Below are 16,003 nucleotides of genomic sequence, written 5' to 3'. Positions count from 1 at the left end.
TAACCTCCTAGGACCTGGCGTCCACATATGTGGACGTCACATTTTGGGTTATTTAGACCAAAATACTCAATTTTGATCTACAAGGGCCTGATATCCACTTACGAGGACATTTTACTGCTACTGTTCTATCGAAATTTTAAACGAATATCCTCATATGTGGCTCTCATTTTTCTTAGAAACAAAAATCAGGTAAAAAAAAAAAAAAATCTGGTAATTCTTTGTTTTTACATTCATCAAGTCTCAATATGCCTGAATATCAAAGAGAAATTAAAAATGCATGCCATGAAAGAGTTCAGGTCTTAGGTTAAAAGATGCTCTTCTGCAAACCTTGGCTGGAACAACTGTTGCCTTCCTGTCAGCTCATTTTATTGTGACCTGACTTTAACAGAAGACTGCGGCTCACTGAGATCAACCCATCTGTCATCATCAGTCACTTAAAACTCGCCTTTTTCCTCCCACTCATGCGCATTAACAAGCTGTTTGAGAGGTAATATTATTAGCCAAGTGTCTACTGAGTGTACGCAATGGATCAACATTTCCATCAGGTGAATGTTAAACGTGTATCTAATGTAATTCTGCAAACAATAATTTGCCCCCCGCCCAGCCAATCGCCATGTGGTGCAGCAATCTTAACACGATTAATCTAATATGCTCAATGTTTTCTTACAGTTCTAATTGTCGTCATTTTGAAACATTCTGATCCCACATCTTTGCTCTTTCATGCCAGTTAATTGTTGTAATCATCATGCCCCCTCCCCTGTGGTTAATATTTCAGCCAAAAGAGCTTTCATAGTGAGTCAGTAACAAATGGTAGTGTTTAAACAGTTTAAACTACCCGTTAGATTTACACACCTGCATGCCAGAAAACCCACAAATTTAGGATTAAACTCATATTAAACCTGCTTCCTTCTTCAGGATCCTGCATGTTTAACAAAGAAAATGTCACAGTATTCAATTTTTCCAAGTAAAATTTAAAACACCCTGGTTTTTATTATGCTGTCATAGCCTTATTTACTTATCTGATTGTTTTCAGTGCATATTTATTGGTGATTTTAGTGACTGTTGTATATACAGTTGTTTTTGCATAACTTGCACTTTGGAGGTTCTTCAAAATGTGCCATATAAATAAAGTTTGACTTGAATCTAACTGCTGACTTTTTCTGGTTTGACCATTTTCACTCAAAAGCACCATTTAAGGAGTCATTTTTTAACCGTCTGAGACGCTTCGAGGTACTTTTAGGACATAAAGCATTAAACAGCACATTTCCAATGTAATAAAACACAAGACCAATCTGATTGTTTTGTAAATAACAGTTTATTTGAAAACCAGGGATCAGGCTGCTTTTGGGCCAGTTTAGCTGCTGCTCTGTTTGGCGGCCAGCCTCTTGTCTCTCTCCTCGGCGATGGTCAGACGGATTCCCTTTCCTCTGGGCAGGGACACCCACGGCTTGTTGCCCTGCGATCAGACAGGAGATTAGAGCAGTTAGTGCAGGTCAGAAGATAAAATGCATCTGAACAGGAAAAATATAAAGCCGGACAAATAAATTTCAACTCAAAAAGTGAATACAGACATATTCAAGATGGCCACAGTTCCACAGATTTATTTAGAACAAACGTCTTTTTAAGTGCTCAGTGTGAGAAACACAGTCTGTAACAGTAAACAAAGATCCTCAATTGTGTTAACATTTATCTGCACGCCAACACTTCTACAAGGAGCTGTCACTGAGGTGAAGAAAAGAGCAGCTCCGAGGCCGCCACATAAATGTCACGCAGCAAAGAGACGACCGTGCCGGCGACAGATCCGATCACACCGGCCGCCAAATAAATGTCAGGCAGCAGAGAGAAGCGTTTTATTAACCACGCTCCCACCACAGGGCCAGGTCCTCGTAATCATTAATGTGCGATTCAGTGGGACAGAGAGGAGTTCATAAAGCTTTTCACACCGCTCGGCTCCTCACTGTGAGCCAAAATCAGCAGGAACACAAACACAGTGTGTGTGTTTGCTTCGTGGCACTTCACTCCCTCTTGTGGACTCTGCCAGATCCAGTTTGCTTCAATGGCCCAGCTATTAAACATGATGGCTTTCAGTAGTGCGTTTCCTGGTATAAAGCACACAAATTTATGACTTTTCCAACATTTTCCTGTCCTTGATTTTGATTTCAGACAAAGACTTTTTAACGACATGCAGGAACCCGAGTTATGCACCCTGTCTGCATTTTGTTTCCTCCCGGAGGACGTAATCAAACGCAGCACACAGTGCTCGGCGTTAATGAGTCCAATATTAAACCATCACTGCTGTTTGTTGCTGCACAGAGCCACAGTCATGTTCCCACGCTCAGTTCACTTAAGCTGAAGTTTCCAGTGTTTGGTGATGGAGCTCAGAACTTCTTAGAGGAATTGGTAGTTTATTTTCATCACTAATCAAAACCACAAATCGTCATCATTGCTCCAAAAATCACCCGACTCATGATATAAACTCAGCTTTAATTCTCCTGTCCAGAGTAACAAATGATAGAAAACATCAACGGTCACCCAGAAGACCGTCTTTAAAGACTTATTAATAGATTCTGATGGACTACTTCTATTTTAATCTGCACAAATGTCTTTACGAGTTAATCGACTCAGCAAGAAGGTGAGAGTCAGAAGTAGCAAGTTAGGGAAACAGAAAAGAGGGAAAAGTCAGTTTGTTTACATGTAGTTAGTAAAAAAAAACTCAAACTACACCTTTCTGAAAGCTCTACTTTTAAATCTATGAATGAAAACCTTGTTTTACTTGAGAGGGGAAAAGATTTAATTATTAGAGAACCCTCCTGGTCATTGTAAAATTAAACACTGCTGTGCTTTTACTTGACAGTCAGCTGTTGACTATGATACTGACTGATACACCGTTAGGATACTTCAAAATACTCTGCATAATAGTAGCACTTTGAGGACATTTCTTCTCACTGGACCTAAAATTTTACATCCCCCTGGTCTGGATGCTGTGTGCTGCAGACAGCGGTGGCGTATTTCTCACCTTGCCAATGACAAAGATGTTGGAGAGCCTGGTAGCAAAGCTGTTGCCTGTGCTGTCCTTGACGTGCACCACGTCGAAGGAGCCAGGGTGACGCTCCCTGTTGGTGATCACACCGATACGCCCCAAGTTAGCACCACCGGTCACCATGCACAGGTTACCTGGAAGAGGAGGAAGATCAGCGGTCAGAGATGTTCTTCATTAACAGGAAACAAGCCTGCAGGTTGTGCAGAGAGTTGAACGTACCAGTATCAAACTTGATGAAGTCTGTGATCTTGCTGCTCTCCAGGTCGATGCGGACTGTGTCGTTGACCTTGATGAGTGGGTCGGGGTAACGGATGGTGCGGGCGTCGTGGGTCACCAGGTGAGGGATACCCTTGGTGCCGATGAGGATCTTCTTCACCTTGCACAGCTTGTACTGTAAGAGGAAGAGGAGGTGTTTTAGGAAATGCGAACAAACATGTGACATTTCCTGTAAAAACGAAATCCCCAAACCTCATCATGCACGACTGACTGAAACACTGAGAATTTGGTGATAGCGCCACCGGTTTGAATCAGCTCATGAACACCAACTCTGGCATAAACAGACTTGTGATTTTTTTTTAACCTTACAGTAACTGAGTGAGGTAACTATGCGTTTATTTGTTGGTACAAAAAGAGAGAAAAAAAACATAACTGACAAAAGAAACTCAAAAATTAAACAGTGTGGGTATGACAAACACAAAAGTGCAGATAAAAAGAGCACTATAGTAACAAATGACCTGCCTGTACTTTGAGGGTTGAGGATGAATTAAAGCTCTCACCTTGGCCTCCTCGGCGGTGATGCGGTGGACGGTGAAGCGTCCCTTCACGTCGTAGATCAGACGGAAGTGCTCGCCGGTCTTCTCGATGCTGATCACATCTGGGTACCCAAAAAAAGCAGGCGTCAGTTAAATGAATCCTGTGGTGTTTCCAACCAACAGCTCATCATCAAACTTTGTTAAAAAGCAGAAAACTTAGACTCTACCTTCAAACATTTAAGAGCTGATGTTTGGATGGTATTTAGCACCAAATTAAGGCCTCTGATGCCGAAGTTGGCAATTAAACACAGAATGAATGCCAGGATCAACTTCTTCAGGTATTTAAAATCCGACATCTATTTTAGGGCACACTTGACTTTTTAAAATTTTTTATTTTCTTTATAAATCTGGCCCCTGTAATGGACTTCCACTACCAGAAGGGGGCAGTAATGTACACAAAGCGTTTGCCAGCCAGCCAAAAACAAGCCCAGAGCAGAGAGCGCCAATAAAGAAATGCTGTGAGCGTAAGATGTGAAAAGGCAAAGGTGATGACTGCTCAGTGTGGAGATGGTAAATGGCCTGTATTTGTATAGCGCTTTACTAGTCCCTAAGGACCCCAAAGCGCTTTACGCATCCAGTCATCCACCCATTCACACACACATTCACACACAAGTGATGACAAGCTACATTGTAGCCACAGCCACCCTGGGGCGCACTGACAGAGGCGAGGCTGCCGGACACTGGCGCCACCAGGCCCTCTGACCACCACCAGTAGGCAACGGGTGAAGTGTCTTGCCCAAGGACACAACGACCTTGTAACAACGACCTTGGAGCCCCAAGCCGGGGCTCGAACTGGCAACCTTCTGATTACAAGGCAAACTCCCAACTCTTGAGCCCAGTTGCCCTAAGACTAAGAAAGACTAAGGTCCACTCAGATCAAAGCTAAAACTGGTCTTCAGAGCGCTGTTCGGTGATGGGGACATCCTCAGAAGAATATGCAACAGGTTTTAATGAACGTTTTTGCTTTAAATGACACAGAAGTCAAAAAGGTAACCCAACATCAACACCTAAAAACAAGCTCATTCAAACTGACCTATAAGGTACCGAGTACATATCCAATGACACAAAACACCAGAGTCATCAATATTACAGCTGCAGTGACCAAGTGTTTAGCGTGCATGTACAGTATATAAATAGGCCATGAACATCCTGCAGTGGAGGCTTCCCTTGGATTTGGAAATTAAAAAGCCACACCTCCACGTGAGGCTGTTGGCTGGTGTTGAGGTGGAGAGAGAACTGATGGCGGCGCGACTGTCACCGCTGTCCAAACGCCTGCTCCGAATTACTGGCTTGGCTGCAGTCACTGACAAGCAAAGAGACAAAGCCGGCGTTCTGAGATTTACTTCCCTGGAATAGTTACTGAAGCAGTAACTCAGGTTATTTTGGAAACTTGCTTTTCCCAGTCTCTCCACATCTCTGATAAAGCTACAGCTGTGAGTACATGCTGCTCGTTATTCCCACAGACTGATATCAACACAGTCCTGTAAGCATTTACACTGGAGGCTCAGGCACACACTTAACGTTACAAGTCTTCTTGGAGCTCAGAACTTCTTAGAGGAATTGGTTGTGTAATTTCAGCTCATTGCTGATCAAACCAACAAATTCATCACTGCTCCTTCTGCCCTAAACATCCAAAGACTATTTACAGAGCCACTCATTCTGAGAATCTGTCAGCAGCAAAGTTATCACAGTCAACTAAAACTAGATGTGAAAAAACTAAAAAAAGAACTACTTAAACTTTAAGACTGAAACTTTGAATCCTAAAAGAAAAAACTATAGGGGAAGCTAACACTGAAGCTGATCTAAAACTAAACCAATTACAAAACACTCAACAGCCCTGGTCAGCAGGAGAGCCAATGTAACATCACACACAGTTTACAAACTGGGATCTCACATGATTTAAGAATAAATTCAAAGTGGGGAACTTTAAACACATTTTTTATATTCAGGCTTTTCTGAACGAGCAGTAAGTGTAACTGGAGATTTCAGCTCTTGAACAGGTAGTCATCTCACTATAGGCAGCATTTGATGTTTTATTGGCAAACAAATTTGACATCATTACTTTGATTTGTGGTATTCCCACCTGTGTAGCACACACTCAGGAGTGTGTTTGGTCTAAAATAACCCTCTGCTTTGGAGAATTTTTAGTTTTATAATTTTTTCTCTCCATACAAATACAGCCTTAACTTAGCCAGTAAAATTACAAAGCTGCTGCTTTTAATTTCCTCCAGGATCTAATTTAATTTCTGGAGCCGAATATTTGGTTGTCATTTTATATTTAATAAGCGGTGCATTAAAACAGCAACTACATTAACATTTCTCTCTCTCTCACACACACACACACACACACACACACACACACACACACACACGAAAAATGAGATGATTGATGATGGAGCTCATTTTTCATAATTTAATGAAGTTGGAACATTTTGAACCCTTCAGCTGATCTGAGCTGTGGAGAAGTCTCTAAAACTCACCCATGAATCCAGCAGGGTAGGTGACATCAGTGCGGACCTTGCCGTCGATCTTGATGAACCTCTGCATGCAGATCTTCTTTACCTCGTCCCCAGTCAGGGCGTACTTGAGGCGGTTCCTCAGGAAGATGATGAGGGGCAGGCACTCCCTCAGCTTGTGGGGACCGGTGGAAGGACGAGGAGCCTGAGGAGGAGAAGGAAGCAGGCGTTATGGTCTGTAAACAAGAAGCTTTTTCATGATTTCTGTGCGTGCTCCACTTCATGATCATTAGTCAAGTATTCCCCACAAATACAATCAACTTTGTAGCAGATTCACATGTCCGCTTTATGCACTTTTATTCAAAGTTCATGCACTCGTGTTTTTGACCCTGGCTGCCCAGTTCACTCTCCTTCCTTCTAAGACACCACAGTGTTGGACCGCAATACTGCTCCTCGATCTGCACAGGAGCTCCAGTATGAGCTGAAGGTCACCAGGACACAGCATTGTTCTTATGCCACTACGCCAAGCATACCACAGGCTGCAGTGCAGAAGCAGGAGTACCAGCTACAGTCCAACATCGTAGAGCAAGAGGTCAAGTCCAGCATGAAAGACTCACTGAAGACAGCTCAGCTTTTAAGCAGCTAGGAAATCCCTTTGTTGTTTCAGCTCAGTAAAACGCAATATGACCAAAAAACATTTTTGGTATAATAAAGTAAAAACATGATAGTTCTGTGGACTTTTGTCACCCAAGCACATAACACCTGCATAGAGGGCATATCCAATTACTATTATTTGATCATTCACAGCACTCACATAAATACACACATATCAATCACAAACACACTGGGTAACCTGGCAATGTTAACAGACCATCTTACATGACTCAAAATATGTAAACACCAATTCCAGCAGAACAAACATTATCGTCTACAAAAACAGATTTAAAATGACAAAAGCGATACAGTCTCTATGCCGCCATCATTTCTCACCCAGTACCAGCAGATGAAATTTTTTACTGCAGTCACAGACCCACATTTTCCACTTTAAGCAAGTGCTACACTTTCTCCATCCTTCAGAGCGTCCTGAGTGTGTACAACTGGGAGTGAATCATATGAGCATAATCTGTGTGTTATAATGAAATATTAGCCCTCGTTTGTCGATCTCATGTAACACCATTACTTGAGCTACATGGCATGGCATCACAGTCTATTTGTTCTTTTCTACCAGACAAGAAGCTGCCACGATTTAAATAATTTCAAGCTACGGTATTCAGTCTGCTGCAAGAGTGAAAGAAAAGCAAGAAGATGGCTGATGTGACAGAAAAGGACGCTAGGGATAGGGCAGGTGACTTGCTGTGGCTAACCCTAAATGGAGCATGTTAGCATTACAGTCTGTTTCACAATAATTAACATCTTATTAATTAAAAACGCATAACCTGTCTTTTAAGTGTTGCTGTGATGCGTGACCATCTCAAATAACGGACTAAAACACATGCAGGATTAAAGACGTACACTTCAATGTTTTTTTAAACAGGCATATTCATCCTGCTCCAATCAAACTGCCTGTGATGTTACACTAGCTTTCATCTGACAGTGTTAACCACTGCGTTAATAAACAAAATCCACGGTTTCACACTGAGATACAGAAGTGAACATCCAAGGGTCTTCAGTATGTACGTGGAAACATTACTTACAAACACTCCGGTGAGCTTGTCCAGCATCCAGTGCTTCGGCGCTGCAACGCGCTTCAGGTGCTTCTTCGGTCCTCTGGCCTGCGGAATAGGCGACAAAGCCGGTTAGCAAAATGAAATACAACCGGCCTTGATTCTCCTGAGGCACGAACAAATACAGCGAGTTTATAGCAGAACCCAAACCACGTTGGGAAGGCCGGCGAGTGTGGGCCATGTTAGCATGCGGCGCTAACTGAACCCATGCTAGCACAGACTTCGGCCCAGCCGGGACACACACCGGAAACATTTGTGGCATATTTTAGGATTTAAATTGTATCTAGATTTAAAATAAATGCATAAAAATACTGCACAGCTCGGCTTCCTGGCAGTAATACTCTTTTGTTTCCTTTTTAAGCGGGCTAACAGTGATAGCCCCTACCGAGCTAGCAAGCCGCGGCTGACAAATCCGCACAGAAGGATCAGGTCGTCTTAAAATATCAATTAAGAGCAAGAATCAACGCTTTCAGCTACAATTTAAACTTCCTCCGTTTAATAAGACGCTAGAAATTAAAGTAGGACACATAAAGGTTTCGTAGTATAAAACATAAAAGTGATGTTTAGGGATTATTTCAGAGAGGAACACTGAGGGGAAACTGCTCACCATGTTGGAGTCTGCGGGGGAAAGGACCTCCAAGCTTCCGGTAACGCGTGTTAAGCCCTGCTACGGCACAGTGCGAGGGACACACCTACTGAAAGTCGCTGCTAACGTTCTTTCTTGGCTTTTATTGCTTGTGTTGTAAACTTTTTAATATCCTATTAGTAGTACCAGTGGCTACTACACCACAGCCATCTTTAAACGCTTATTTGAGCAGCCATTTTAAAATTACATTTAACTGATCACCAGGACATAATGTCATGCCAGTTTTTGTTTTGGGCTCCTGCAAACCTACCAGTTCCTTGGGTGTCCTGCCAGTCCCTGCGCCTACACCTGCTCTCAGGAGTACACTGGCCAGGCTTAAATATCAGCCACAGTCACCAGAGCCTGCTGTGTGCCCTGCACACCCACAGTTAGAGGCATCTCCACCAGAGGCCATGGCCGTCTGGTCTTTTTCTACTAGGGGTCGTCCGCGGTCTGGTCCTATTCTGTCTCCACCAGAGGTTGCCTGCGTACAGCTGTCTTCGTACAGCTGTCTGTTCCTGCTCCAACCCCAGCCAGTGGTCTGTGCTCCGCCCGAGCCAGCACTTGCCAAGCCACATCCAGCCATGCCTTCCACACCTGGTCTGGCATCAATGGCGCCGCCCATGCCTGGTCTGGCACTGCTGGCTCCTGCTAAGTCTGCCAAAGCTGGTGTGGCACCACCTGCCACAGCTGGTCTGGTACTGCCGGTATCGCCAGCGACTGCCACGCCTAGTCTGGCACTGCCATCACCTGCCAAGCCTCCCCTGCCCAGTTGGGAAATGCCAGTATTCCAAGCCTGCCACACCTGGTCTGGCACCGCCTGCCAGGCCTGGCACGCCTACTCCAGCACCACCGGCACCTGCCACGCCTGGTCCGGCCCTGCCGGCACCTGCCAAGGCTCCCAAGGGTTTTGGTCTCTACAGTTGCCACCTGCCTGCCAAGCTGCTGGAGAAGTTCCATCACCTCCGTCAGTCCTTAGAGAGGTGCCACTGGCCACGTGGTTGGCCTCCAGAACTGCTCCTGCTTTGTTTGCTGGACTCACTGCTCCTAGTTTTTGTTTTGGACTCTGTAATCTCAAACTGACTCTGAGAAATTGCTTTATCTGTTCATAACAAACATGCTAGATTACTAAAGATCAATCTGCAGGATTATCAAAACATGTAGCAGGGTAACATAATCATAATGCAGGAGCCTTACAGGAAATTTGACCATATTACCCCAGCAGTGAAGACACTTCATTGACTCCCAGTTCAACACAGAACTCTTAGAACCCCTCTGTTAGTTCATAAAGCTCCCAGTGCCCCCAGCACACCTCTGACTATAACCCAGTCAGACCTCTTAGGTCATCAGGTGCAGATCTGTGAACTGTTCACAGAAGATCTAAGTCTGCTGAAGATGCTTTCAGCAGCTGTGGGCTGTGTCTACACTAAAAAACAGATGAAACCTTTTTCATTCTCACAAGCTTAAATTAATAACCCTGTGTGTCGGCGTTAGCTTGTCTTTTACTTCTTTGTAAAGTTTTGTTTTATTGATTTTGTTGTTTCGTGATGTGCATAGTTCTTTAAAAAAAACTTTTTTTTTCAAGTTTACGTGCTGTGAAATGTGTTATAAAAACAAAACTGACCAGTGTGATAATGATGTCAGTATCTCCAGTTTTTCAAACCTAAAACAAAGAAAACTGTATTAAACTAAGCACAGGAGTCATTATTGCTCATAGACATCAACTCAGCAGAGGCTCTTCTGGGTTATCTGGATCATTCAGGAAAAACAGAACAGATTTTTATCGTTTTATGAACAGTTTTTGCAGAATTTCACAAATAATTATCTCATTAACTCAGGAAACCAGAAAAAATACACTAATGGTTTAATGGTTTGCCAACTGTCCCAAAAAACAAAGTTTTAGAAGTCTTTAAACACCCTAACTTAAACCTATCAGTCTTCAAGCCCCCAGCTCTACATTAATAGAGTTGGGGTTATTCACAATGTGACGATGCCTGCCGTGACCAACAGGTCCAGGTCTGTGCACTGATTTCTCCCACAGAGTAATAACAGGACCATGTTTAAAACCTCCATCTCTGGGTGGTTCAGAGCACCCTAGTCAGGAAATCCCAGGTTTGCAGGCAGCTTGCAGTCTTGTTTATACTCACTGAGATAAAACTCCTCCTTGCTTAGTGTCTTCCTTTGCCAAATGCTTCCAACTAATTCAGATATGCCATCTCCCTTTGGAGGAACAGATCCCAAAGACAAACCTGGACTCCATTCACGCCCAATGCAAACACTCCCGTGTGCATATTGGCATATTTATTCTAGTGACTGACTTTCATTTCTTATGATCCTTCCTTTTATTCACAGGTGTATATTTCAGGACAGGGGTTTCCAACAGGATCTCAAACCTACATGTCAATTACAGCATTTAGAGAGATCTGCAACATGGCCTGCAGCCAGAAGGAGCGGGGATCCATCGAGTTCAGATCTTACACGGTATAGCAGACGTCTGGGGAAGTAGTAGAAGCACTTTTTTAAAGAGTGGTATCGATTTCTGTAAGATTAAACACACTGAAGGTATAAAGTAAGGACACGTGTGTTTGATTGAAATCTCTAAAGGATTAGTAAAGGATACAGTACTGCTTAACGTGGATGGAGAGTGTAATAAAGTCCTTCATTTTTTCTTTTTACATTTAAAGTTTCTTTTAAGTAGTTGAAAAATGATGAAAAAAATCAGGTAGTTTGAATTTTTGTCTGCAGCAAATGGAAATGAAAAAGTCTTAGACAGGTTTAGTATTATTTCCTTTTTGATTTAAAATGTCAGCGTATGCACTTACCATCACAGACCAGCAGGTGGAAGCACTGGACTGCAACGTTACAGTCAGGGAGACGTGTAAGTTTTTACATTAGTTTCAGTGGAGCCTCACTTTATGTCCCAGTAATCATACATAAATTAACTGTTTATAAATGACCTTCAGATTAATTTATTTGCTTAAACATACGCACCATTATTGTTGTAGATGCTGGACCTTTATTAGCAGGTGTGTTGTTCTATATACATCAGATCAAAAGTGTTTGCAGATTTCTTTATTTCCCTCCCTCAAACTTCAGAACTGTCCCAAAAATTGAAATAATTTAAAATTGTTTGCATAACCTCCTTGATATAAAATCAACTTTGTACAGCAATCAGTCAACATATATCTGGTTTTATAATTAGGAGGTAGGGATGAGCAGGAAGGAGTTAAACTAGTGCAGACCTGGCAGGAGAGCAGTGAACCTCCTAAAAAGTGTCCTTTAAACAGAGTTATCCCTTATCTCTATCGTGTCAATGATTTTTACAGTCCTTGATGTGCTGGGACATTTTTTCATGACCCTGGAGCCCAGAGGCAGCAGTCAAGCGTGTTACAGATCCTTCCTGTCACATGAAAATTGTGAGGCTGCTTGATTAGTTGTAGAGCGTTTTCAAATATCAGTGTTGCTTTAATAAGATGCCTTTTATAGAGGGTTTCTAAGCTGTAATGATGCTATTTGTTATTCTATTAATGCTAGTTTTAACAAGGGGTTGCCAGGTTTTGGAAAATCCTCCTTTGTTTTGTCGCTTTAAAATGTTTTTTGTTTGTTTTAATGATTTGGGGGAGACCTCTGACATCATCAGTTAAGTCTTCCATCAATCAACAGAAGTGTAACAAACTGCACTTCCTTTACTGGAAGTTTCAAAGCATGAGTTAGTCATAGATTTCCATTTTAAAATCCCAAACTTTACAGCATTTAAAAGCTTTTTTGGATAGTTTTTCCTCTTTATAACAGCTGTAGAGGGGTGATCTTTGGGTCACCACTTTGATTGACTGCTGTCCAGACCTACACAGCTGGAGGGTTTGGTACCTACTTCACCTGCACTAATTCTGAACCGGACCTCTTTGTTGAGCTTGTGTTATTGGTGCATTTCAGAGCATTTTCAATGGAATAACCTGCTACACACTATCCAAGAACTTTGTGCTTCAGTTTTTGTGAATGACAGTGACAGATTTTAACAGGTCAATTAGTTATCAGTAATTAGCAGATAGGTGTGTTACACCTGTAAAGTTTATGAATGCCCTTCATAACCAAGCTTGCTACCATTACCTGATAACTAATTTCTCTCTGCCGGTCTTATTTTTACCTAAGCCTCGACAGATGAATTCAGACGCAACTCTCCCAGGAATTTCCCAGGGATTTCCAGGCTTGAACCAGGGATCTTCCACTTGCTAGGTTTAGCCACTACTCGACTGTCTCATACAAATATGGTAAAGCTAGCCCTAAAGAACAAACAAACAAACAAACAAATTTTTGGGAGGGGTGGACAATTAATTTAACCACGTTGTCCCACAATTTGAGATACATGGAAAGCTGGGACCAATGTGGAGGATCTTAACAATAAGTTTGTATAAACGTATCTACATTTAATAGCAGAACCAAATTCAGCTTATTGACGGGCCCTTCACAATAGTCCCGGTTTCTAATGTGGTCCCTTAGGAACATTTACTGCCCACCCCTGAATAATATGGCCCTATTGATCAACTGAGGAGCTCCAACAATGGCTGCAGACCCAGAAGAACCAGAACTGGGATCAAGATGGGTGATAGGAGCATGTGAGGCTGGCATGTACTGCAAAACAAACTAATCATACCCAACCAGTAGACTAAGATTCAAAACCTTCAAATGTAGCCTGGGCTGATGTACATGTCAGTCTGGCAGCCAACAGTGATAACTTTCTGTTGGAACAATAGAAGAGAATTAAATATGCTAAGATCAGCATATGCAAAGTTTGACAGCAGTCCACTTCTATGATACTGTAAAACTACGTTAGACACAAAAAGTCACCACAACCACGACTTTTCTTAAACTTTTCCAGGCCTGCCCTGTAATTTTCTATCAGCCCTTTATCACAAAATGAATTTTAATGAAGTAAAGGGCAGAGTGATAGCATCAGCAAACTTATTAATCTTCCCCACAAAATCTTATTAGTGAAACACAGCTTCACTTCATGTTTTTCTCCCAGAACTCCACGTTTCTCCTGCAGCGGCTCTACTCCCAACATTTTGAAAAACTCTCATGGAAACAAGCTCTTAATCGCCTAAAAGCCACAAGGTGGCTGACTGAGCACTCATCTGAACTCATATTCCACTTTAGAGAGAATTTCAGGTTGTTTTGTGAGTTTTGTGAAGAATAGTTTAGTTCAAAAGGTTAATTTGCAGTAGTTGAGGATCAAGAAAAAGAGGAAATGAAAGGCTCTGTACAAATCATCTCAATCATGAACTTTTTCAAGGGAGGAGAGAGGGGACCGTGTTCACACAGCAAAAAAAAAAACAAAACAAAAAAAACCATCCTCTCAGCTGGGATTAAACTGGACTGCAAAACAACATACATACACAGACACACACACAGGGACAGTGTGAGGCAGATGGAACAAACCCTGGACTGTCTTCGATCTAAAGAATGTTATTCTGACCCACTTAGACAAAGAGACAGAGGAAGAGGAGAATCAGTGAGTCTGTCTGCTGGATTTGGAGGCGATGAGTAGCATCTTTATTTCTCTCGCCGTGTCAGTGAAGTGATTGTTAAGAAGGAAATACCCAGAAAATCCCTTTTTGAAGAGCGAATAAGGCCTCTGTCAAATTAGTCCTTCAACAGGTTCTCATTAATAGCTGGTGCTCGTGTTTCATTAAAGAAAGTCTGGGCTCATTGACTGAAACTGAGAGCCATATTCACATCGAAAAGTGGCAATGTGCAGCATGCTTGTGCGGGAAAGGGCGAAAGGACTGGATAAGTGTGTGCGTGTGTGTGAAGGCTCAGCTGCTGATAACTAAATAAATCAACAAGGATCTGCATGTTTCTTTTTCCTCCAGCAGCTTTCATCTGGGCAGATTTCCAAACTTGCAGCTTGTTTTTGAACTCTAAAACCCTGTGCGGCCTGTATAACTGAACAAGCACCTGCTTCATGCCTGCTACTCGCCTTACCTTTGTTGTAATGCCATCCCTGCGCTTCTGTGTGTGTGATGGCTTTATTTCCAAGCTTTTCTATGCCTGCAAGGATGCAAACACAGGCAGGCAGGTGTGTTGTTTTGTGTGGTCCAGGATGAAACCCACAATGCTCAGATGACAGACACACCAGGTCGAGGGTGAAAGGCCTTTGTTCCTCCCTTCTCAACTTACCACAAAAGATATACTGTAGGTCGGAGCCTCCATCCTGACACAACACAGCAAAGCCCCTATAGGTGGGTGAGGGATGGGTGAGGAGGGTCAGGTGTCAGCTTGAAGCCTTTTGAGTCAAAAGCATGTGACCATTTGTGAACTAACCCAGTAACCACATCTGTCAGGATCACAAAGGTCCTATAGTTTAGTGATGTATGTACAGCATATCGATATTCTCTTTGCATTTGCACAAACATGTCCGTGTGAATGAATCACCTGTGGGCCGTAAGACCACTAACAACCCTCTGAGATGCAGCCCTAGCTCTGAACACCAATCCTAAAAAAGAACTTTTTCTGGAAAAAAAATGGAAAACAGTTTGAAGTTTTAATCAACAACTTTTAAAAAGAACAAAAATTATACATACAGTACATGGAAGAAAGTATTGGGCAACATGTGTTAATCTTTAAATTTAGGTATTTTTAGTCCCATTGCCACAGATGCAGGAAATCAGGCACCGAGCTTTTATATTGAAGAATGGATCTTTCCTATGAACTCACAGAATTCAAGTGGGATACTGTAATTGGATGCCACAGCTACAACAAGACTGTTTGTGAAATTTCCTCCTTCCTAGATATTCCACCATCATCTGTGGTGGGATCAAAGTGGAAGCATTTCAGAACCACAGCAACTCAGCCACGATGTGGCAGACCAGGATTGTGTAGATGTCACCAATGCTCTGTTCTCAGTGACTGCAGAGCTCCAGGGCTGGAGTTTCCATGGCTAAGCTGCTCCTGTAGGTGTAAAATGTAGGTGGCCCAGTATTTTGGCCCATATTGTGGGGTTAGCATCATCTGCCAAGGATTAGTTAGACCTCACAGAGTTAAAGACACTTAGGTTTTGCAGAAATGTGACTGCTAACCATGTGACATTAACTTCCATTTTGGTTGTGTAACAGTCATGATGATCATGTAGGATCAAGAGAATAAGGCCCCAGTCATAGTGCCCTGGACACCGGTCCATGACCATCTGGCAACAACCAGTTGTTCAGGAAAAGACTGCTGAAGTCCCAGACACAGGCCCACAGACTGGCCAGTGACCACCAATTTTCCCTAGTGACCAACGTGTTGCTGTGTATTCCCCAACTGGTTGGCTGCTAGCATATTACTGCAGATGACCAAAGTTTGAATGG

At 42.7% G+C, this 16,003-nt stretch overlaps 1 protein-coding gene and 2 non-coding genes across 3 annotated transcripts; all 3 read right to left on the bottom strand.

Annotated features, from left to right (window-relative positions):
- Positions 1-1,296: 1,296 nt before the first annotated feature.
- Positions 1,297-8,712, bottom strand: rps4x (ribosomal protein S4 X-linked). The gene is made up of 7 exons (XM_026162564.1): positions 8,640-8,712; positions 8,003-8,080; positions 6,333-6,513; positions 3,817-3,914; positions 3,260-3,431; positions 3,017-3,174; positions 1,297-1,456 (listed from the first exon to the last, which is right to left on the bottom strand). The coding sequence occupies exons 1-7, from the start codon at positions 8,640-8,642 to the stop codon at positions 1,355-1,357; spliced, it is 792 nt and encodes a 263-aa protein (XP_026018349.1). The 5' UTR covers positions 8,643-8,712; the 3' UTR covers positions 1,297-1,354.
- Positions 2,375-2,447, bottom strand: LOC113019816 (small nucleolar RNA SNORD61). Its single transcript, XR_003272121.1, has one exon. It is a non-coding gene; the product is annotated as a small nucleolar RNA SNORD61 (small nucleolar RNA).
- Positions 5,390-5,465, bottom strand: LOC113019815 (small nucleolar RNA SNORD61). The gene has a single exon (XR_003272120.1). It is a non-coding gene; the product is annotated as a small nucleolar RNA SNORD61 (small nucleolar RNA).
- Positions 8,713-16,003: the final 7,291 nt, after the last annotated feature.

Source organism: Astatotilapia calliptera, chromosome 3 (assembly GCF_900246225.1).
Source record: "Astatotilapia calliptera chromosome 3, fAstCal1.2, whole genome shotgun sequence".
Lineage (NCBI taxonomy): Eukaryota > Metazoa > Chordata > Actinopteri > Cichliformes > Cichlidae > Astatotilapia > Astatotilapia calliptera.
Note: the sequence above shows the minus strand (reverse complement) of the source record. Positions and strands in the feature narration are given on the sequence as shown.

Excerpts from the sequence above, each read along its gene's own strand:
- rps4x (XM_026162564.1), bottom strand. Across the intron at positions 6,514-8,002 it reads ACAAGCTCACCGGAGTGTTT|GCTCCTCGTCCTTCCACCGG; the intron begins GTAAGTAATGTT and ends TCTCCTCCTCAG. Across the intron at positions 3,175-3,259 it reads CTTCATCAAGTTTGATACTG|GTAACCTGTGCATGGTGACC; the intron begins GTACGTTCAACT and ends CTCCTCTTCCAG.